The sequence below is a fragment of the Sorghum bicolor genome, chromosome 3 (assembly GCF_000003195.3).
Source record: "Sorghum bicolor cultivar BTx623 chromosome 3, Sorghum_bicolor_NCBIv3, whole genome shotgun sequence".
Classification (NCBI taxonomy): Eukaryota; Viridiplantae; Streptophyta; class Magnoliopsida; order Poales; family Poaceae; genus Sorghum; species Sorghum bicolor.
This window is the reverse complement of record NC_012872.2, coordinates 4,885,069-4,907,793: the sequence shown is the minus strand read 5'-3', so window position 1 is coordinate 4,907,793 and position 22,725 is coordinate 4,885,069. Positions and strand designations below refer to the sequence as shown.

Sequence of the window (22,725 nt, the reverse complement as noted above, 5' to 3'; positions counted from 1 at the left end):
TAAATGCAAAGTGAGTGCTTTTGCTCTACTCGTTAGTCATTACGTCGAAGCTAAAAATGATATAGATAAATGAATGGAGAGATATACACGGTTGAATAAAATAATAGGCTATATTTTATAGCATCTTTAGCAAATAAAAAAATGTTGTAGTAGGCATTGGATAAACTCAAGGTATGACAATGGTCCCACCTTACCATACTAAGGTCAGTCTCAATGCATGTTTTATGGGAGTGTCATGCACATTAAATAGGGTGCCACATAAGTAAAATTGCTGACTTGGCAGAGTCATTAAATGAAAGAGTTTCATCAGATGAGAAAGGAGTTTCATCCTCATGAAACTCACGTGGCTCGGTTACCTAGTTTATAATCTTAGTAACTGTGCAATGAAACTATGCATTAAAACTGACCTAAGAGTTCTGCCATCCAAAAAGAGGTAAAACACAAGTAAAGTGGAGACGAGGCAGCATAGAAGCTATGATTCCAATACAAGGTTGAAGAAACACATCGATAGTACACCTTATCAAAGTTCAAGTTTAAAAAACATAATGCTTTTCTGTACACCCAAGCTTAATATGAACTTGGTCTCAGCGTACTACGTGAACATGTGAAGTTTCGATGGATTTTTCTGGAGTGGACGAGTTTCAGGTTTAATCTTGAGCCTTGAATCGCACTAGGTTAAAATAGCCCGATGCACTAATTGGATACTATCATACAAGACACGGGCTTATTACCAACGTCTTTTTCGCTTGACCTTATGAGCCGAATCTGCCAGCTATTTAGCAATGTTTTTTATCACAATAAATCATCCAACGGTACTTTTTATCATAGCTTATCAACCAAATGACTGTGTCTGCAAGCATGTAATGCTCAATTATTTGACATAAAACCTAACAAATATTGCCACATTTGAAATACAATTAGTACTCCATCGTCACAAAATAATTGCACATCTCTCACTTCAAAGAGTCAAACAATCTCAAGTTTGATTAGATTTATAAAAAATAGTGTTATTATTTATATCTCTCAATAGGATGAGTATGAAAATATATGATGTGATTAATTTAATGATGATTATTTGATATTATAAATCTTAGGACTTTTTTTGTATAAAATTTGATTTTGTTTGACTTTCTCATAGTGTGAGATGTGCACTTATTTTAGGATGGATGGAGTAAACATATTCTACTTCATAACTACTACAATACTTTGATCGATAATTACTCTCTCTATATATATGGAGTAATATATCATTCCTGCTATATAATACATTATTCTATGTAACTTCTTTAATATGAAACTGATGGCTCAAATTTGTATTAAAAAAATCATGTATTGACAAAAAAAATTTTGGTTAGAAGCTTTTTTGACGCAATATTGGTTAAAAACTTGGGCTAGCTAATGCAGCAAAATACTCCTAAAAAGTTACTATAAACGGAGGGAATAGAAGTAATTTAATGATATGCAGCTCGTTTTCAGTGTTTTTTTTTTTAAAAAACACATATGTTTACCGCGACTATGATATTGGTGATGTGTCCACGTACGTGTGATTATATAATGAGTCATTGACCATGCACGCGTAACCAATGCAACAGCTCATGCTCATCTCATACAATCTGGTCCTTGGAGATCCAAATGTGAATGCATGGTTGGACCAGGGGGTGGTTAGTGGTTCAAAGTTTGTAAAATTAATTAATACTCCGAATTGTGCAACCCTCACTTCATACGGCGTTCTCCGATATTGTTTTCTTACCTTTTCTTTTTGTTGTGACTTGCGGATGACTTGTAAAAGCCAACAACTAATTTTGTTTTATCTCATGTTGTTTTGTGCCATAACACGGCGGAAGAGAATAAGAAATGTTATTTATTCGTTGGATGCCACGCACTTAGCTTGTAATTTTAGGGAACAATTCTTGGCTCGATCGAAGTCATTTTTATTTGCTTGCCAATTTGAACGCAAACATACATTATGTATGTTGCTGTAGCCTGTAGGCCTTGTAGTAGCGTCGCGGAGAGGGCGTTTACTGACATCTTGGACGACGACGGTTCCACATTCGTTTGTGTTAGTTCGCTTATTTGAAAAGCCGTAGTTAAAAGTATCATTCGTAGTTTATTATAAAAAATATTATTAACTAGAAAACGGTTAATTTTTTTTTTCTACATGAAACCAACTAACGTCATCAGTTTAGGCCTCCTTCGTTTTGCAGGGAACAGGCTCTCTGGAAAACTTCCGGCCTGAATTGTAAAACAAATTTGTACTATTTTTTATTAGCTGGAATGATTCCCAGCCTGATTCACCTCTAACCGAACACGCCCTTAGTGAGCGCGGAAAAACGGAACAGAAGAAGATACCAGCGTTCGCATGTCTCTCGACTTCTCGAGGTCTACTGGTCGAGGTACGACGTCACTGTCCTACAGTGATATTAGGCTTTGTTTAGGTCCAAAAACTTTTTGAATTTTGACACTGTAGCATTTTCGTTTTTATTTGACAAACATTATCTAATCATGGAGCAACTAGGCTTAAAAGATTCTTCTCGTGATTTATAAGTAAACTGTGCAATTAGTTATCTTTTTTATCTATATTTAATGTTCCATGCATGTACCGCAAGATTCGATGTGATGGGAAATCTTGTAAAGTTTTGGGTTTTTGGGTGTATCTAAACAAGGCCTCAGTGCGAGGGAGCACACGAAGAACACGTTGTGATGGGCGACGACATGCTGGCCGCGTATTATATACTACTAGTTGAGTGTCCGTGCGTTGCTACGGATAAAATATACAGACCTATAACATAATATTTTCATATTTTCCTCATCATAACCTTTTTTATATATTTTCTATTATATATAATAATTTCCTTCAGCCTGCTCGTTCACGCTAGCTCGTGCTGGCCCAAGCAGTCCAGCACTCCAGCTGCTTTCCTTGTCATAATCATTTTCTATATTTTTGTAAATATTTTTCCCTTTCACAGCAAGCCAATGCCACATTCTAAGTTCTAACACATCCATGTGTAATTCATTTATTTGTTTGTAAATAATTATACATCAGTGACATATATGACCTCAAAAGTATTTGTTCAAAGCATAATTAAGCCTATGCCCGTGAAGCTGAAAAATTTTCACCACAATAAGATCATTCAAGAACAAGTAATGCAAATCAAACCTAAAGAGAGATTAATTTTGGTTATGAACCATAGAACTTCTAAAAACTGTCAAAAACCTGCTTGGATGGGTTGTAAACCAAATAGTCCATACCGGTATTAGGCCATTACACCCAGGAAAAAAAAATAAGCATTAAATCAACCCAAACTAAAATAACAAAAAAAAGTCTGACTCTCTGTTCTGATCAACAATATGGTTTTTTAGAAAGCTCTCTGTTCTGATCGATGGCCTGCAAAATAGTAACACAATAAACTAAGAGATATGGATGTACAGGGCATATGCTCCCTGAAAAACACAGTAAAGTCTACAGACCATTCTTTATTGAAATAGAACAATGAGAAGAGAAAGTGAGGGGAGGGAATAGACCAAACATGATCTGTCTTTTAGGGATAATGCTAAAAAACTCTCCTTTTAAATGGTAGATGGATAATGAACTTACCGATGGAGACAGACATAGAAATTTCCCAAAAATAATAGAGAAGGTAGATGTGCCCAAATAAAATTTTAGAGTTAACTAATTGTGAGAAAAATCAAAGTAAATATTCACCAAGGAGTGGCACGACTTTTCTACTATCTATTCCTAAAAATTCCAATTTCCATTGGGCAGACACTGTTTGATCATAAAACAAGGATCATAGTGCAACAGATATACCAGATAACGGGCAAATGCTGTCCCACTGGACCTGCAGAAACTGAGTTTAGATTAGATGGCTGGACCTGCATCGTCTTTGGACAGGGAAGCTGATCCTGATCGGTGCCTGCATCACAGGGGAACAATGGGCAAATACTTCAGCATGTATCATCAGATTTCATCAACAACTGAAGAGATATATACATACAACATGCTGTTCAGGTGTCAAAGTTTAGCGGGTGTTTAGTTAAAAAATACAAAATATAAAATGCCAACTATTTTGGAATGGTGGAATACAAAATACCAAAATTTTTAGGGTCACATTTAGTTCCATCCAAAATATAGAATTTATTGCCCTCATGAGAGCCTCTTGAGGCTCTTTTTGGGTTTTTTTTTGGCCTCTTGAGGTCAAAATCCAAATAAAGAATAACTATCTTTTTTTCAAAAAATTAGCATGGTGTTTAGTTCCATTTTGCAAATAACCCCCTTAGTACTGTTTTTCCTTACTTTTCACACTAAGGTACTGTTTCTCTTTACTTTTTATAGATGGGGCTAGTTTTCAATGCTATGTAGTGTTAAAGCGCTGAAGCACAATGAAATCATTGATCAAGGAAATACAGATTTTTATATAGTTTTCAATGCTATGTAGTTTTCAATGCATTGTCCTCAATCATGAATAATAACGCACAAGAACTTCAGCTTTGCACATGGACCATATGTTCTGCTTCCGATGCATATATTTACCAAACATGTAAAGAAGTAGACTTGAGTACCAAAACACAGAGTGACAAGGAGCCAAGGCAGTGTACCTCGTTTTTTATAAGAATAAAGAAGCTAACTTGTTACCAACCTTGGAACCATTAGAGCGAACAAAACCAAGGAGTACTCCATAATTTATGGTCATAGCCGTGACAATTCCACCCTACCAGATTGCAGACGAGAATCAATTATTACTGTCATAGTATGACACTGAAGCATTCATCAAACTGAATTTATTGGTTCATGCACTCTGATGAGACTATGATGCATAATGTATTTAAGCTTCATTCTAAATGCAAATGCCACAACGGAGGATTGGCTTCACAGGATCCACTGCGTTAGCTAGCCTTCAGCGGAATCAAGAACGAAATCAGACGGTGGCCAGATTCTGCATACAACGTAATGCTAGATAGAAAGAGATGGATATGGAGGGATCTGCAGCGAGAAGAGGACGAGAAGAATGCTGGAGGAGAAGGAGCTTATGGAGGACTTAGACATGCCTGCACGGATGTAGGCTCCCCGCACGACATTGTTGTCGGCGCCCTCGTCGTCTTCGTCACTGTCGCCGCCGCCCCACTGCCCCGCCCACTTGAAAAACTACTTCCAGGCTCCAGTACTTTCTGCTTTAAAATTATGGGCGCAAGCACGGAACAGAATGAAAACACGAGAAATATGATGAAATCTAGTGGCCTCACCTCGACACCTCCCAATCCGGTGCTCGCCAGACGCAACACGCTCCCCTTTGCCGCGGCTGCAACCTTCCCCTCCCCATTCAAATCCTGCACGAACCGCCTGCGCCGCCGAGATGAGAGGGTGAGAGCACGGACCACCTGCGCCTGCATCGTCGGGATGCCGTGCCGGCTCTGCCGTGGCGTTTGATTGGGCACACCTAATGGCGGCGCGATTCAGGGAGGAGAGACGGTTTCCTCGGAGACGTGGGAGGAGTTTTTCTTTGTCACGGAGGGGAGGTGAGCGCAAGCGTCGGTTTGTGCGGAGGTTGCGCGAAGGAAGGGAACGGGGCAGGGGTGATTAGCACGGCTCCGGGTCATTAGCAAGACGAAAGCGATATCATTCGAGTCGGTTGGTCGTAGCTGGACGAGGGCGAGACGTGAGAGGAAGGGCGCGGCGGGAGAGGCAGGCCGATGGATAGGGTATGACGATACCATTTGGTTCTTTTTAGTTGTAGAGATACCCTGTACGTATATTAGTATATACACAACAAAACGTATAGCGCAACAGCCAAATAAAAGATTTAGTACGACGCGCGCGCGACAACGACTACGTACGTACTCGGGCCACTCGGCTACTCCCTCCCCACGCAGGAGCAAATCAGAGGGGCCTCTTTTCTTTTATAGTTGTATAAAAAAATAATCTACAGTTATGATAAAAATCTACTCCTAATAGTGATTTTTCAAATTCACAGCCACGGCTTCCATCGACTATAGTTTCGGAAACACTGGGGGAGTTCTGGTGGGACCCCAGGAGTCGTACTACCCGCTGCTCGCTGGCGAGTCGCGCGCCGTGCGCCGTGGCCCGTGCGCGTGTGAAGTGTGTGAACCACGAAGACGACACTAGGAAGGTATGTATGGGCCGGCGCCCGGCGGGGCCGCGGGCGCGCACGCAGCGTCGCTAGCGGCGGGTATAAAAATGTAAACGGGGCCCACGGCCGGCCGGCGCGGGATATTTCGAAATCCCATCCATGGCGGAAGACGGTGAGCAACTGAGGAAGCAGCGGGCCGGATGTTTCTTTCCAGCAGCGATCACTCAGTGCCGAAGCTATGTTCGTTTCTGATTAAAAATATTGACATCGACACGGTCCGCGCGTGGCCCTTCAGTTTGCTGAAGCCAGCCTCTCGTCACTGGCCCTGCGACGCGAACGACGACGACGACGCACGGCACTGCCCCTGCCCCTGCACGGCGGGCTCGAAAATCCAGAGAAGCGTCATCAGCAATTTTCCGGTCCCAGTCCTCTTTGGAGATGACAGAGAAGGAGTTGGAGAAGAAAAAAAAAAGACTTTGTTTGTTCACCTAAAAACTTTTTTTTAAAAAAAAAATCGTCACATATTAAATATAGTCGAAAACAAAAAAAATAATTACACAGTTTGTCTTAAAAATCGTGAGATGAATCTTTTAAATCTAATTAGTCCATACTAGATAATAATTATCAAATAAAATGAAAATATTACAGTACTAACATCCAAAAATTTTTAAAACTAAACAAGGCCAAAGTAGTAGTGCTGGGTTCCGAGTTCAGACGGTAGGTCATTTCTCCTTCCACGAAATGTCCAAAACTAACACGCGGCACATGACGCCCCGCGCTCCACGGCCCCACCCCCACGTATATGGGATACGACTCGTGTCGAACGTGACTCGCTGGAAAGGAGAAGGAAAATTACGAGTAAAGATTTGCACGCGACTGGCTGGACCGCTGGAAGGCCTTGGGCCTTACTGTCCGTGACAGCCTCTTTCTAGGCCCGTTATCTCTACACTACACCGGCCCACTAAACTCCTTGTTTTGCTTCGCGCCGTCTGCTGCTGCACCTCACCATCCCGCTCATCCGGGATGTATCGCCGTCTCACCAAGTCCCAAGAGGCCAAAAGACACGCCAGTACCCCACGCTCCACGCTCATGCCGTCATTTCTCTCATCACATCGAGGCCTTGTTTAGATGCGAAATATTTTTAGATTTCGCTACTGTAGCACTTTGGTTTGTTTGTGACAAATATTATCCAACTATGGACTAACTAGGATCAAAAGATTCGTCTCATAATTTACAGACAAACTGTGTAATTAGTTTTTGTTTTCGTCTATATTTAGTGCTTCATGCATGTGCTATAAGATTCGATGTGATGGGGAATCTTGAAAACTTTTTGGATTTTGGTGGGAACTAAACAAGGCCCAACACCGGAAATGGTTGGCACTCCTTGACGATGACCTTTGAACTCATGGACTTGCCAGTCGCTACCACAGAAACTATAAGATACCATTACCGGAGAACTGTACAATCAGCAGTCAGCACATGGCAGAAGAGACATCACACAGAGACAGACAGAACCGCCGCCGGCAGACGCAATGCGCGCGGTGACAACTGTCAAGAAACACACAGGATCGGAACAGCCATATACAGGGGGCAAGGTCAACAGGGCGGGTCCTTGCCTACACTACACTACACTACACTACACTGTCTTGCTGCTGGCAGCGTCAGCCTGTGACGACGCCCCAGCGATGGCGGCGACTTTCTTCTCCAGCTCAGGCTTGTTGGCGCCGACCAGCTTGTCCACCTGCTGCCCGTTCTTGAGGAAGAAGAACGTCGGGGTCGCACGGATGTCCCACGACGAGCTGAACTCCTGTGGCAGGAAATTGAGGAGAGGATCAGTTGATGTGTGTATGTAAAACGCAGTTTCTGAAGATAAGCAAAACACTAGTTTTTTATGGGTCATGTTGTTGTGTGTTGTATAGTCTCTCCAGTCTGGACACCCTTGCGGTTGCACACCACTCAGTGCCCATATTAAAACCACCTGATCATTTCATTTTGGAACAATTGTCTGCTAGACATTCTAGACATTAAACTATCTGTCCCCACAAGTACTGAGTACATGTTTACTGTATGGCAATAAGATATCCACAGGCATAAGGATAAAGGTCTGAAAGAACATCAATTACCATTAACTCATCAACATCAATCGTCAAGAACATGAGCTGAGGGTATGTCTGTGACATTTCAGCATAAACAGGTGAAATGACACGGCATGGGCCGCACCAGGAAGCACTGAAGTTTGCAACCACCTACAGAACACATCAATCAATGATTATTAGCTGTGTAAATCATATCAAAAATTTGAGGTACAGTTGTTCCTAAAGGAGCATATCAGTTTAGCCGAATTCTGAACAGTCAGGAGACTCAAAGACAAAAGCAAGGCTCACAATTGATTTTATTATTGTTACTTACTGTTGTTATTTGCACAAAATGGCAAACTAATGCAGACAGACAGAATATGCTACCACTTTCGTTTTTAAAAGTTTATATAGTTTTGTATAGCAATAAAGAAAAAAATAAAGATACTGAAAAGTAAGCTGGATAGTATTAGTATAGCCCGGAGCAAATGTACACGCTAGCCTCAAGTGCCATGCTGTACTGAACAAACGGTTCTCAGTTGCTATAGTAATGGCCTGGAGCAGGTTCTACTCACAATTTTCCCATCCTTGTTTGCCTCGGCAATTTTTTGGTCCCAGTCCTCTTTGCTTGTAACAACATGAACATTGCCACCTCCAAAATCAATCTTGTCCTCGTCATCAGCGTGCTGCTGTTCAGGCAGAGAAACATGAGAAGCAAGCAGCAGAAACCACTTGGCAATTTAAAGCAGACAGAATAACGTGTACTATCCACAAACAAATGGCATGGTTTGCAAGGAAGCTGACCTTTGCAATGCAGCAGCAGCATGTCATCAGGCGCTTCAGTCCCATCCTGCTCAACTGTCGGCACCTGGCAAAACTACAAACTCCATCAGGCTCTTTGACATTGCACAATACTGTATGTGGGCGCAGAGAAGCCTCGGGGGCCTACTACAGGCTACAGCATGCTGAAGCCGCGGTACGGTCCACGGGTCCAGCACCTGGCCTCCCAACATCTGCTGGTGATGGGAGGGGTCGTAGAACTGACGTTCTGATTCTGACCGGCCTTGTTTATTTGACACATCAACCACAGAAAGATCTGCCAGTCCTAGTTGTTAGGACCCGGACAGCTCTAACGTCAAAGGCAAACAGCGCTTTGAGTCGGTGCTGGCATGCAAGAAATTGTAATCGCCTCCAACATCACAAGAACGGGGCACTTGAGCTCTATCATCATCCCATGGCAACAGTCTCAGTATTTCCGCCTTTTCTTTTATTCTATTCTATTCTATTCTACTACTATCATAATAATAAACCAGACCAACAGAAAAGAACATCACTACTGTCCGACAGACGCGGCATCTAGTTCAACCTGCCTATTCTCGAGGATCCGGAACTCCTAACGAACAAGTCTGGAACCACTAATCCACGGGATCGCGGAGGAGCAGAAACGGAAAGCATGGGCGAATCCATGAGGTTTTTGCGCGAATAAAAAAAAAGAAACAGGGCAGCGGATCGGTGGATCTGACCAGACAGACAGGAGTCCGGAGAGGATTGTAAGTTCTTACCTGGACGACGGCCGGAATCGGAGGGGCGGGTGGACTTGGCGCCAAAGGGAAGGAGTGGGTGGAGAGAGTGGAGGGGAGACGGGGAGCCGTGCGCCGCCGGGGTTGTGGGGGAAAAGGGGAGCTGGTGACGAGGAACCCGCGGGGTCTAGTAGTAGTGTAGTACAAGAACAGGGCACTCACAATGCAAGACTCTATCACAGAGTCCAAGACAATTAATTACATATTATTTATGGTATTTTGCTGATGTGACAGCATATTTATTAAAGAAAGAGGTGGAGAAAATAAGATTCCAAGTCTTATTTAGACTCTAAGTCCACATTGTTCGAGGTAATAAATAACTTTAGACTCTATGATAGAGTCTGCATTGTGAGTGCCCTAACGGTGGATGGATGGATGGTGCCGGTGCCAGCCAGCCAGTACAGGGCGGCTACAGGCAAAGGCCTCGGCGTTGCTTTTGGTCGGCGTTCCGTTCCGTGTGATGTGCAGTGCAGTGCAGCTCTGCTGACGTGGATGCAGTAGCGGGCAGTAATCACGTCATCAATGACTGATGATGACGTGCTTCAAGAATCGCGCTGGAAGAAGTCACTGCCTGGCCTCAGTCCTGGCCTCCTGGGTGATATTTTTTCTCTCCCTCTCTCTTTCATCAAGGTTTTTGGCCCACAAGTGTTTTTCGTTCTCCTGATATTTGAACCCAGAATAGAAGGGGACGTTTTGCCCAAGCGTTTTTTGTTGTTCTCATGGGATCGAATCCAAAATAGAAGTGTTCTGAATTATATGGATCGTATACATGTTTGTATAGTACGCTAACAACCTGACAACTACAAATACTTAAACTCCATATAAAAACCACGACATTTGCAGTCACAGCATTTTTCCTTGTTTTGCAAGGAAGGAATGTGACCACCGACGTTTCACTCAGTCTCGATAGTTGAAATCCAACGCATCAACAAGGCCTCAGCAAAACATTGCGCAACAACCATGATCAGAGCTTAATAAGTGATTAACACCGCTTAAGCAGAACAGCAACATGGCTAGAAGTTGAGCAGGTAAACGCGCTCAGCCATCTGAATTCCATGAGCGCACATGTGTAGCAAAAAGGTTAACAATTGATCAAGCACTAAATTACATTGCTTCGCCCAAGTGATCTGTTGCGGAACAGGCCAAATTATTCCTTTCTTCTCAACAACTTGAGACTGGTGACGCCAAATCGACCACCAGGAACTCAAATGAACTCGGAAGCAATCTTTCTCTTGCTGTGGAAACGCAGATTGCTACACTCCGGGAGGAAGAGAAGGAGAAAACAATGCACAAGGTGGAAAATCGATTAAAATCATGTCACGTAGCTTTCTCCAGCCTCTCTGCCTCCTCCCGCCGCCTCCGTTCTTCACCCTCCTGGCGCAATCTTTCCTCCTCGCGCCTCAATGCTTCTGCTGCCTCTTGCTCCGCCTCCTCACGCTCTCTCTGCTCGTCCTCCTCATCCTCTCGTTCATCAAGATAATCAAACTCCTTCTCTGCAGCCATAGCTTTTACGATCGGGTCTCGCAGCTCAGATATCAAGCCCCCACCCACCTTGTACTCTTGTTCATCACCGACGAGGAACAGCCGCTGGTCAGGACCTGATGCCATTGGTATGTCAACAGCTAGTAGCTTCATGTCATACTGCAGAGGCCAGAAAACAAGGTGTTATGGCGAGAAGAATAAAATCCATGGTAATATTATTTACGTACTCACAGCTTTAAGGAAGCTTTGAATTATATGTTTTATTCCTTCAAATAATACTATAAAGAGTGTTTTCAAGATGGCTAACTGCATCTTTTAAATTTTTTGTCCAGAATTCTATTAGTGTCAATCATTTCAACAAAAGAGGTGTCACCCAAATATAACAGTATCGTTACATTTGAAAGAAAAAAAATATTTATATATCATTAAGAAACAAGCAGGAGAGGATGCTTCATTTATCTCTGCTTTTGCAATGTGTGTCCAAACTTTTTTTGTTCACTAAATTCACTAAATGTCAATGACCTTAATCATAATGTGATTGTACAATCATATGTGTCTATTAGTTAGTCTAGGTTACCGAGTACTGGCATAATGTTGCTAAAAATATACACACAAATCCAAATACCTGTCCTTTTTTCTTCTTGACCTCAACACTTACGAGACCCCTTCTTTCTGATCCTTTGATGGGGAAAATGAGGAAGCACCGTTTACTGCCAAGCTTGAATTTGAAGTCCTTTAGTTTCGGGCCTCCTCCAGACATAACATATGCTCTGACATCAGTACCCGTTAGGGGCGCACCCATAACTTCAAGGATTGCAGCAGATGTATTGAGTTTTGTCATAGCCAGCCGGTAAACCTTGTCCGGGTTTATGGTTAACCTTGACCGGGCATACATACCCTATAAAACAAAGATAGATAGTCAATAACATGAGTTCATAAGTGCTCAGCATGATAAAACTGAGAGAAAAAACAAAATACTAGGCACAAGAAAGCATCCATTTGTGCAGAAAGTACTAGTACACTGACAGTTCAAATAGATTTGGTACTCCGCAGTCAAGTTCACACTATTTATACATTTCATAAATTAGTTCTGCAGCTGAAAAGACTGATTATTTTCACAGATTAGTATGGCCTAGGCCACAGACACCCAAATTGGCATAACACAATGGCAAAGATGCTAATATAAGCGCAATGCATGGTTATCTGCTATTAATATGATCATCTTGCAGGCTATAGGCTATCTATTTGTTTCCCAACATGGTAAGCTGTTGTCTGCATAACAGTTCTATTAATGTGCACATGGTGAATTGACACCTAATACCCATAGGCCACAGCTAAGTAAGAATGATTTGGCAAATCCAAAAAAAACAGAAAAAAAAAAAGAATGGCACGCAGTGCTTGTGACATGAGGTAAGACTAGGGGTTAGTTGTTAAGCAAACCAATGATCAAGGTCAGAACTGAAGTAACTGCTAGAGGTTCCAAAATGCAGTGACATTTCCCAGAAGACAACCGTTTTGCATAGTATGTAACATTCAGGCATGTTGTTTGGTCATACAGTTGGTACAATGTATTGCTTTACCAAAGATGTCAGCAATTATCAGTATAATGAACAGAATGGTTACCAACAGCAGTTCATAGGTCTTTTCATGAACATAAGCTCATGGGGAAAATGTAGTCTTAACAGTCTGTAATGTGCTCATGTGCAGGCAGCTGAACCATCATAACAGCAGGAGTGACACAAATTTACAGTCCATCCTAATGGTATGTAAGTTGTAACAGTTGGCCATGTTGCTCGGCCATATGACCCATTTATTGATTCACGAAAGATGCCAACAACAATTCATATGATCAACAGAATGACCACAAAGTGCACGGGTGTTTGGTTTGAGGAATAGGTTAGTTCACCATCTTCTCACTCTTCACTTTTTTTTTGTTTGGTTTGTGGAATGGAATGAGTTGATGCATCATCACCTCATTCCTCACAAGCTAATAATTAGTACTAATGCGAGGAATGGATTCATTCCACCAAATTTGAAGAATGAACTCATGATGCACCACCTCATCTAGAATGGTCTGATTCCTCAAACAAAACACCCTATAAGTGTCTAAGTCTTATCGTGAATATAGCCCATTGGGATAGCTATTAGTCTTAACAGTGGTGATATGCTCATGTGCAAGTAAGCTGAACCACCAGAACAGCAGTAGTGACACACAAGCTACAAAGCGTCCTGATCATAGCCAACCGGAAACATATTAGCTATCCCAGAGGTAAACCTAAACCAACAAGAAAGGGAATGCTACTCACGGCAAAGGCGACAATGGCGGTGGCAAGGGCGAGGAAGCCGTACTTGGCCATGCCCTCGGAGAGTCCGACGAAGGTGCTGGCGATGCCGAACATGATCCTCCACAGCGCGACGCAGACGATGACTGCCCCGGCGCCGACGAGGACCATGTAGTTGCGCCGCCAGAAGGCCTCGACCTGCAGGCCGACGGCCGCGCGGTACCGCGCGGCGGCGCTCCTCGCCGCCTCCACGGGCCGCCCCAGCCCCTTGACCCCCTGGCCCAGCGGCGCCAGCTTCGACCCGCCGCTAGCCACCGACCTGACCCCGCCCACGAGCCGCTGCTGCGGGCCCTGCGGCAGCACCCCGTGCCGCAGCCTCGCATCGGGGCGCGCGGTGGTGGAGAATCGGGAGGAGGAGGAGAAGGAGAAAGTGGGGGTGGGGGAGTGGGCGGGGATGGGAGTGCGAGTGGGTGTGAGTGTGGGTAGGGCGCGGCGCGCGGCGGCTGGTGAGGGGGAGGGGTGGAGGAGGAGGCGGCGGTGGAGGGTGTGCAGGGCGCGCCGCGAGGAGGAGAGGGCGGCCGCCATGGGATCGAATCGAGAATTCGAGATCGGGTTCGCAGTCGCGGGCAGCCCAGCCGGGGGAGAAGTCAGAGGACGGATTGAACGGCCGGCGGCTTTGGACCAGCAAGAGACTTGTGACGAATTTTTCTCGGTTTTTTTTTTTTTTTGGTCGCGCTTCGATCGATTCGGTACGGCGTTGCTTCCGAGGTTTTGATTGGTTTGCGCCAAGGGAAAACAGGAAGCAGGTTGGCGTGAATGCGTGATCACTGTAACAAAAAAGGCTATTATCAGCCAAGCGAAAATCCAGTAGAATATTGCTACGGTGCATTGTGTTTTACTGTAAGCAAACCTTCTCTCCGTACCATCACGTGATGATTTGCCAATGTCATGGTACAATGTTAAATTGTGATATCGCCACCAGCCCGGCAGTCGGCGTAGGGTCATATGTTTTCAATAAATTGTGACTATCGACCACACAAAAATCAATTCGCCGTACCCGTTGTCAAAACAAAAAAACGCACATTATGTTATGCAGTTATGCTCTGTTGGCAAAGATCATTTAAGATAAAATTTTCTTCTAACGAGCGCAGGAAGATTAGCTTGGTGTGGCGACGTGCCTGCATTTGGTTTCGATGGAGTGGTGAATATACGCTCAAAATAAATTAAAGCGAAGTTTAGTGGTTCAAAAATCCTTGAGGACACTCCCAATACATAAAATTATTAGTAGTTTCTATAATATAGGGAATATCGTACTAAGAAATTATTCTTACTAGTGCAAGATTTTCTATAGTACACGACATAAATAGTGATAGAAACCATTGAGTAGTTTCTTGTTCACTGTGTGAAGACCCAGTTTCTTAGTTAGATCTGATTTTTAAAATTTTTCCTCTCTCTTCTTAAATCACTTGCCATATTCAGCAATTTGCTTACATAGTAGTATAATTAATATCTATAAAAACTACCATAATTTCTATAATTTGAGTAGCCTGATACAACTGCACAGTTGTAGATTGAGACAAAGATCGTGGTGCCATTTCTACATGGGCTTGCATTGGGACTTCCAGCCTTGATGGGATCAGCCAATCCTGCATCGGCCCAACCCAAGCACAAGTAAAAACACTTCTTTATTTCTTCTCAATAACAATGCGATGCCCGCCAAAGTGCCAAACCGATACTGGTAACGAAAGCTTCTTCTATGCTCCGGCGGGAATGAAGGATTCACAATATGGGAGGCTTAGAGGGAGTGTTTAGCATAAAAATTGTTTTTTTTACCACAGCGTACTATGAGCAACTAATATGCTAAGGGTGGATCTTGGATCATTTCCATTTCCACACAAACTCTGGTCAATAGTACATATTCCCTTCGTATAAGATTCAGAAAAGTCGTTTTGGACAAGTTTTGGATCAAACATTGGAAATATAAATCGTCAATAACTTTAACATTGTCGAGTTTGTAAATGTGAAAATTATATGAATAGATTTGTCTTGAAAAATACTTTCATAAAAATATACATATATCAATTTTTCTAGATATTTTAATAAAAATAAGAGGTCAAAGTTGTGTTTTGGAGACCATGTCGCTGTCCTAAACGACTTCTAAATCTTATATGGAGGGAGTACATGACATTAAAATGTAAAAATATAATTGCATCGTGCTAATGTATTATCTTTGTTTTCTTAAATACAATGTAGCTTGATATGACACAATCCTCTAAATTACACTTTGATATAGAGAATGTTGAAATCGGAATCTATACATGGTCTAGATGTCATTTTAGTGCGGGCTACTTGTGGAGTCCAAGGCCCTGACCCTGAACCTGATACGGATGGGCCTTCCGACTTGGATTGGATGCCCACGATGGTCTTTTAACGTAGTGGTCAAGGGAAGGACATCTTGGCCATCCTTGCGGTGTTCTCCATATGGTTGAATTGTGCTCCAACTTGAAACAGAGTCGTAAGGTTGATTATTAGGCTCAAGGCGACGCACAACAAACCATAGAAACGACATGTTCTGATGTTTCAGAGGTTTTGCTGATGTGATATTGAGATGAGAACGCAGCCATTTTAAGAGTTTATCAAATAAGGCTTTCACATGGACCTCAATCACACTTTGAATGCACGAGTTGCGACCTTCCGAAAATTGAGTGTTGGTCGTTGGCGAGAGCTTGGACACACACATGCCATATCAGCACACGCGCCACCGCGCCAAACTCTGTCCACGATCCCCGTGGGCCGTGGCCCTCCGTGGTCTCGCGTGCCGAAGCTGCCGAACCTAGCCCCACCAGCAAGGCATCATGGAACGCCTTCCTTTCTGGCTTCTGTTGCGGAACCCGTACGTGTTGATGAAGGACGCCATCGATCGAGCGCGGATCGGAGGTCACGGCTCCGCCGCCGTCCTTCCGCGTCGCGCCAGCGCCTCCGACCGCGCTGCCAGGGGCCTAGGCCTAGCTAGCTTGGTGGCAAATGAGCATCCGGAAGTTGCTGCGTGATCGGTTGGTTGCTCAGGAGCGGACGACGGTGACACGCGCGCGCGCCGACGGCGTCGGCGGCGGCAGCGTGGCTTCTTCTTCGATGCCTCAGCGCGAGGGTAGGTGAGGGCAAAGCACGTTGATCTGTCCCCTTTGTAGTAACAGGACCAGATGCTTATGTTACGATACCAAATGCAAATGCAAGTTACTCCTTTCATTCTAAATTATAAATTATTCCAAAAAATTTAAAAAGTCAAAACATTTTTAAGTTTGACTAAAATTATAAAGAGAAATACTAAAATTTGTAACAGAAAGTAAGTGTACTATGAAAGTATAATTAAGAAAGAATTTAATGATACTTAGTTGGTATTATAATGATTATTATTTTACCATGTAAATTTAGTTAAACTTAGAATACTTTAATTCTCAAAGATTTTTAAAATAACTTATAATTTAGGATGAAGAGAATTCCTGTACCAACCCCAACACAGAGGCCTCCTCACTAACGTCGACCTCGATCATGCTACTTTAATTGGCCTCAGGCCTTGTTTATTTTCATTTTTTTTTGCAAAATAAACACTATAACACTTTCATTTGTATTTGATAAATATTGTTCAATTGTGGTCTATCTAGGCTTAAAAGATTCATCTCGCGAATTATATGTGAACTATGTAATTAGTTTTTATTTTTTGTCTATATTTAATGCTTAATATATGCGGCGAATCTAAAAGGTTTTGCACTTTTTTTTAACTAAACAAGGCCTCAGCGTCAGCTACTCTTTGGAAGGAATTAATGGCGAGAGGAAGAGGGGTCTGGACCTTCACCGCGCTAAAAACTCGAAAGGAAAGTCGAGTTTAAGAGGTCTTGGAGGGTGCTTGAACGATACCTAAGAGCATCTCCAAGAGTTTGCTAAATGGAGTTGCCATCCTAAAAATTTGGCAAAAGAGGCAAAAAACCAACTCCAACAATTTGCTAAAAGGACTTGCCAATTCCCGACACTTGCCATCCTTTTGTTCCGCGCGAACAAGTATTCGCGGCGCGGAGGCCGTCGCAAACGCCGCGCGCGCCCCTCGACTCCACTTCGCGCGCCCTCGTGAAATTTCCCGGACTGTTCCCGCGCCGTCGCCGAGCATATATGCGAGGGAATTTTCGTTTCGTTCTTCACCTCCCCGACTGGAACTGAAGCGCCTCCGCGTTCGTCTCGGCCGCGACCAGGATCTCCTCCGGCTGGGCAAGATCCCCGCGACCAGGTGCGCAACTGCGTCGCGAGGAGGTCTCCTCCGCCGGCTGCCGTGATCAGGTATGTTTGATGTCCATGCCCTGTCCATCTCCATCCCTTGCCAATCTCTCAATCTCCGCCATGCCGCAATCAGAGTTCTGCACGTGTACATCTTTCTGATCCATCGTAGTGTCGCTGATCCATGCCCGACGATCAGGGCGTGATCCATCGTAGTAGGAGAACTGCTGATCCAGATTATATCATCGCGTACATTTTGATCAGGTATATATATATCCGCCGTCGAGTATATTTCTGATCGATGGATATTTCAGTTCATCTTCCTGATCGAGTATATATTTCAGTACCGTGTGTACGTCTTGGTGATGTTGATTCTATATCGTGTTCATCTTGCCATCGTGTTCATCTAGACATGATTCCTGATTGAGCAGTGTTTGGGTGAGAGATGATTTAATTAAAATAAATATTCAATTGGTGAACCTACTTAAATATGAATGTTCGATCAGGTCAGTATAACAAACATACACGATCAGCAACCTATCGACGCGAATACATGAAGATGGTCGGGCGACGAACCTGATCGGAGCGATCTTCTCGTCTACGGAAGCCGACGAGATGAACAGCCTTGGCGTATACGTACTGTGGCCGGCGACGATCACGTACGAAGGGCGGCGCCCAGGCCGCGATGCGTCGTCGCGCGGAAGGGGGTGCGGGGGATCGACGGTAGTTGGGTTTAGGTACAAGTGGGCCCTAGATTTTGTAATTTGGTAACTCAAAATAGCAAACTATTGGAGATGACATAAAATTTCATTTGCCATCTATTTTAGCAACTTGCCAAAACTCAAGATTTGGCAAGCCAAATTTTGCCAATTGTTGGAGATGCTCTAACCCCTTCATCAAGTCTCAAATGAGGAAAGGTGATGTGATGTTACACTCACGCGGATGCGGCACAACATTATTAAGGTCCTGTTTGGTTATGCTTGATTTTTTTTATCACTCGTCAAATCAAATGTTTAGACACAATATAAAATACTAAATATATATTATTTGTGAAAATAAAATAACAGCTAGAGGATAATTTGTGAGACAAATCTTTTAAACATAATTAGTCTATAATTAACCACTAATTATTAAATAAAACAAAAATATTATAGTGTCTATTAAATTTTATCACCCCCAATCAAACACAGGCTAAAAGCTTTCACCGGCTGGAGGCCACTAATATATTACAGTACATTACTGACACCTTCAAAATCGTCACATAAAAAAATTATACATTCTTAAAGGAGAACAAGCCAATAACGGTCAATGATACGTTTTTTTATAGGAACTGTCAGTAACACGTTAATATACTGTAGAGATCATGCATCAAACAAAATTGAGGTACGAGCAGATATGACACAAGAGGCTTGGGGCCTTTCGTGTTATATGTAGAGTGTTGGGCCTTGTATAAGCTAAGTAGACTAGCAATTGTATATAATAATATATTATACATATACTATATATTATTAAAGGGTATATATATTGGGTGTTTTTTAGGAAACTTTGATGAGACAAGCTGGCTGATAAGTCACGACAAAAAGTACTGTCGATTCATTTGTTATGAGAAAAATACTACTAAATGTTTGGTAGATTCGGGCGAACAAGCTATTCTACGGATCTGCTCATGTATGTAACCGTTGTTTGGTGGTACGGCGGGCCGTTAACAAAAAAAAAAGATAGATAAACTGAATTAGGCGAATAAGCTAGTGCTTCTAGACTACTACTTCCCGTAGTACGGGGTAGCAAGTTGTTAACGTAACCGTTAAACAATATACAAACAAACCGTGTCTTACCATTATTCGTCTGTCAAATCAGGTTTGTTAACAAGTGCTTTTGGCGTGCAACTCTGGTCGATCGTTTCAGGTAGACAGGGAGCCTACCACCACTGCCATTGCTAGGATCATCTGGTCCAAATGTTTGACCGCTTGTTAATTTAGCCAGAATTTACTCTTCTACTCCTTTATGTATTTTTTTTAATAACGCATAATAGGATCCCTGGACACGGAAAGAATTTCGTGAACCTTAGGCCCTCTGTGCCCGTTCACGGCACTGTTTAGGCACGGTTCACGGTACTGTTTAGCCATTGCTCAAGCACTGTTGCATCTGCCGTCCGGTCACTGTGTTTATGCACCGTTTGATCTACTGTTTTAGATCAGCAGCTTCTACTGTGTCATGCGCGTGCTGCCAGCGCACTTTCCATGCACACGCGGCAGAGCGCGTGTGCCGAGTAGTACTGTGCTAGTAGAGGTTACCAACGACCAACTATGACAATGCATTGGCTTGGACAGTGAGCCCAGTGCTCTTTTGCTTTGCTAGCTAGGTTTTGCTTAGGCCTTGTTTAGTTCTAAAAAAAATTACAAAATTTTCAGGTTCTCCATCACATCAAATCTTGCGACACATGTATGAAGCATTAAATATAGATAAAAATAATAACTAATTACATAGTTTGTCTGTAATTTGCGAGACGAATCTTTTGAGCCTAGTTAGTCCATGATTGGATAATATTTATCAAATACAAGCGAAAGTGCTACGGTACTCATTTTGCCAAAAAATTTGGAACTAGTTGGGCCTTGTTTAGTTTCATTTTTGGTTTTAGGTGTTGTAGCATTTTCGTTTTTATTTGACAAATATTGTTCAATTATGAACTAATTAGGCTCAAAAAATTTATCTCGCGATTTACAGGCAAACTATGCAATTAGTTTTTGTTTTCGTTTATATTTAATGTTTTATGCATATACCGCAACATTTGATATAACAAGAATCTTAAAAAATTTTTGGGCCTTAGTCGTTGGGATCATGTAAAAACATTGGTACTTTTGTAGTTGTTTTTATCTTTACCTTAAACTAGAAGCATACTCGCCTGTCGCTGTAGGAATTATGGAGCTGAACTGCTTATATGTCGAGATGGAATGACTAGCTGATTTTAGAATTATAATATATATATATATTAATGATAATGGATAGCGTGGCATACTAATGATGATAAATGAACTAGTGAAGTGAACAGATTGCATGTCAAAATAGAATGGCTAGTTGATTTTAGGATTATATAAGATATATAAATATAGATATAGATTAAAATACCTGGTTTTGATCAAGATTATATATGAAAAAATACATAATCATCTATGACATCAAAAAAGACTCATCAACATATCATGAAATATATTATAAAATACATTCATTTGATTATAGTTAATTGTTAATTTTTTTTATAAATTTATCAAAAACTATTTCTTTGAAAAGAAAAAATAAACTAATTTGATTTCTAAGACAAAAACAACAACCTTTTGGAGTCAATGGAGTAGTCCCCTTTTGCATGGCTACGGCCGTTACATGCTGCTTACGCTCGTGGTAACTGTAACAAGGAGCCCAAAAATTGCAGAATCCTACCAAACGAGACATATAACATTTAGGGTTATCCGAAGTCAGTTATTTCGAAGTTTGACCACTACCTTTTATTATAATATATACCCCCTCCATCTTTTGATTAAATTATAGAAAAAAACACTAATATTTATGACACCAAATTAATATCATTATATATTGAATATATCATCAAATAATATTTTTATAGTATGCTTCTTTGATGTTATAGACTTTGTTATTCTTTCTTCCTATAAAATTAGTCAAACTTAGATAATTTGAGTTTCAATTGTTTATTCTAGTATGGATAAGTATTTATAAATAAAATAAATACATATTGTCACGGATCTAACTTTCAAGGCATATTTGCAGGCCTAGGATTAATGTCTTGTAAAAGGTTAGAATGATTCACCTAACCTCAGACGACTGAACACAAAGTGAGAATGTCATATTTAGATCACCAGAGATTTTTTTCTTGGTTCCCTATACAAATTTAACCTAATCCATATATTTCTTTTATCCAAAACATTTTACATTTCAATACTGTCTATGGATTTTAAAAGCTTAAAGACGCAAGCCAGTAGCTCTTGGATAATTTATATTTTTAAACCTTTTTATTTAATATTTTAATAATAACTGCTCCAAAAATAAATTTGCGGATTAATCCTTTTGGTCACGTTGGCAGGGTTGGCCTAACCAAAAAACGTTGTCGCGCCACATGCATTAGTGCAACAACATCTACCATGTTAGACGACGTTTTTGACGTGGAAAACCTTACCAAGCCACTCCAGTTGGCGCGACGGTAATATCTAGTCGCGCCACCAGAGTAGCCTAACAATATTGAAACATAAAAAAATAAACATACATCTTTGATATAATATCCGATGAAGATGAAATTTATATGAAAATGGTAGCTTTTGATGAGATCTATAACTTTACAGTTTTAATTTTTTTATCTGAGGACATTAAAGTGCTAAAAAATGAATATAAAATTTTAGGACCATAATAATCGCATACCGGTCGTATTAGAAAAATAATATATTCTTTAAATGTTGTCAAATGAGGATATTATTTACATCAAAGTTGTAGTTCTAAACGATAGATACAACATTATAGTTTTGAGTTTTATATTTATTTAAGATATTGTTTTTAATGCAACCAAAAGACTAGCACGATATAAAACTCAAAACTAGAAAGTTATAGATTTCTTTGAAAGCTACAGTTTTCATATAAATTTTATCTTCATCCGACATCGCATAAAATAGATATGTTTTTTTAAAATTTCAGTCTCGTGACACACTCCCGATGGTGCGATAGAATACTGTCATGCCAGCAGGAGTGGTATGATAATATTTTCCACGTCGAAAACACCGTCTAAAATGGCATATGTTGTCGTGCCAATGCATGTAGCGTGACAACGTTATTTGCTAACATGAAAAAGGATCTAATCTGAATTTTTTGACTAGTTATTTTTAAAATATTGAATAAAAAATGATTAAAATTTAAAAAATCTTAGCTTGAGACACCGCATCGATCAAGCCACTAG

The 22,725-nt window shown here is 41.6% G+C and overlaps 3 protein-coding genes and 1 long non-coding RNA gene across 7 annotated transcripts; 1 reads left to right on the top strand and 3 right to left on the bottom strand.

The window, feature by feature from the left end:
* Positions 3,226 to 5,636, bottom strand: LOC110434132. The gene is made up of 4 exons (XM_021457889.1): positions 5,047 to 5,636; positions 4,638 to 4,709; positions 3,809 to 3,914; positions 3,226 to 3,385 (listed from the first exon to the last, which is right to left on the bottom strand). Exons 1-3 carry the CDS (start codon positions 5,386 to 5,388, stop codon positions 3,855 to 3,857), a joined length of 474 nt encoding a protein of 157 aa, XP_021313564.1. The 5' UTR covers positions 5,389 to 5,636; the 3' UTR covers positions 3,226 to 3,385; positions 3,809 to 3,854.
* On the bottom strand, positions 7,509 to 9,893 carry LOC110433290 (thioredoxin H4-1-like). 4 transcript variants are annotated; one of them, XM_021455094.1, is made up of 5 exons: positions 9,724 to 9,893; positions 8,966 to 9,038; positions 8,737 to 8,850; positions 8,210 to 8,332; positions 7,509 to 7,893 (listed from the first exon to the last, which is right to left on the bottom strand). In XM_021455094.1, the coding sequence occupies exons 2-5, from the start codon at positions 9,008 to 9,010 to the stop codon at positions 7,723 to 7,725; spliced, it is 453 nt and encodes a 150-aa protein (XP_021310769.1). In that variant the 5' UTR covers positions 9,011 to 9,038; positions 9,724 to 9,893; the 3' UTR covers positions 7,509 to 7,722. The 4 variants fall into 4 exon arrangements, with proteins under 4 accessions (XP_021310769.1, XP_021310766.1, XP_021310768.1 ...); XM_021455091.1 differs by having other exon boundaries at positions 8,966 to 9,029; positions 9,724 to 9,881; XM_021455093.1 differs by having other exon boundaries at positions 8,737 to 8,847; positions 9,724 to 9,877.
* On the bottom strand, positions 10,694 to 14,223 carry LOC8056560. The gene is made up of 3 exons (XM_002455075.2): positions 13,530 to 14,223; positions 11,849 to 12,121; positions 10,694 to 11,382 (listed from the first exon to the last, which is right to left on the bottom strand). Exons 1-3 carry the CDS (start codon positions 14,088 to 14,090, stop codon positions 11,059 to 11,061), a joined length of 1,158 nt encoding a protein of 385 aa, XP_002455120.1. The 5' UTR covers positions 14,091 to 14,223; the 3' UTR covers positions 10,694 to 11,058.
* LOC110434078 lies at positions 17,256 to 18,659 on the top strand. Its single transcript, XR_002451559.1, has 3 exons — positions 17,256 to 18,035; positions 18,116 to 18,508; positions 18,599 to 18,659. It is a non-coding gene; the product is annotated as an uncharacterized LOC110434078 (long non-coding RNA).

What these genes read in the sequence shown, in the direction of transcription:
- LOC110434132 (XM_021457889.1), bottom strand. Translation starts at nt 5,388, where the DNA reads ATGCAGGCGCAGGTGGTCCGTGCTCTCACCCTCTCATCTCGGCGGCGC. An exon ending in GGGAGCCTACATCCGTGCAG is followed by an intron (nt 4,710 to 5,046) that starts GCATGTCTAAGT and finishes GCAATCTGGTAG; the next exon opens with GGTGGAATTGTCACGGCTAT. An exon ending in TTCGCTCTAATGGTTCCAAG is followed by an intron (nt 3,915 to 4,637) that starts GTTGGTAACAAG and finishes CCTGTGATGCAG; the next exon opens with GCACCGATCAGGATCAGCTT.
- LOC8056560 (XM_002455075.2), bottom strand. Translation starts at nt 14,090, where the DNA reads ATGGCGGCCGCCCTCTCCTCCTCGCGGCGCGCCCTGCACACCCTCCAC. An exon ending in CCGCCATTGTCGCCTTTGCC is followed by an intron (nt 12,122 to 13,529) that starts GTGAGTAGCATT and finishes TTTGTTTTATAG; the next exon opens with GGTATGTATGCCCGGTCAAG. An exon ending in TCAAGAAGAAAAAAGGACAG is followed by an intron (nt 11,383 to 11,848) that starts GTATTTGGATTT and finishes TGGCCTCTGCAG; the next exon opens with TATGACATGAAGCTACTAGC.
- LOC110433290 (XM_021455094.1), bottom strand. Translation starts at nt 9,010, where the DNA reads ATGGGACTGAAGCGCCTGATGACATGCTGCTGCTGCATTGCAAAG. An exon ending in GCTGCTGCTGCATTGCAAAG is followed by an intron (nt 8,851 to 8,965) that starts GTCAGCTTCCTT and finishes CTGCCTGAACAG; the next exon opens with CAGCACGCTGATGACGAGGA. An exon ending in CAAACAAGGATGGGAAAATT is followed by an intron (nt 8,333 to 8,736) that starts GTGAGTAGAACC and finishes TGTGTTCTGTAG; the next exon opens with GTGGTTGCAAACTTCAGTGC.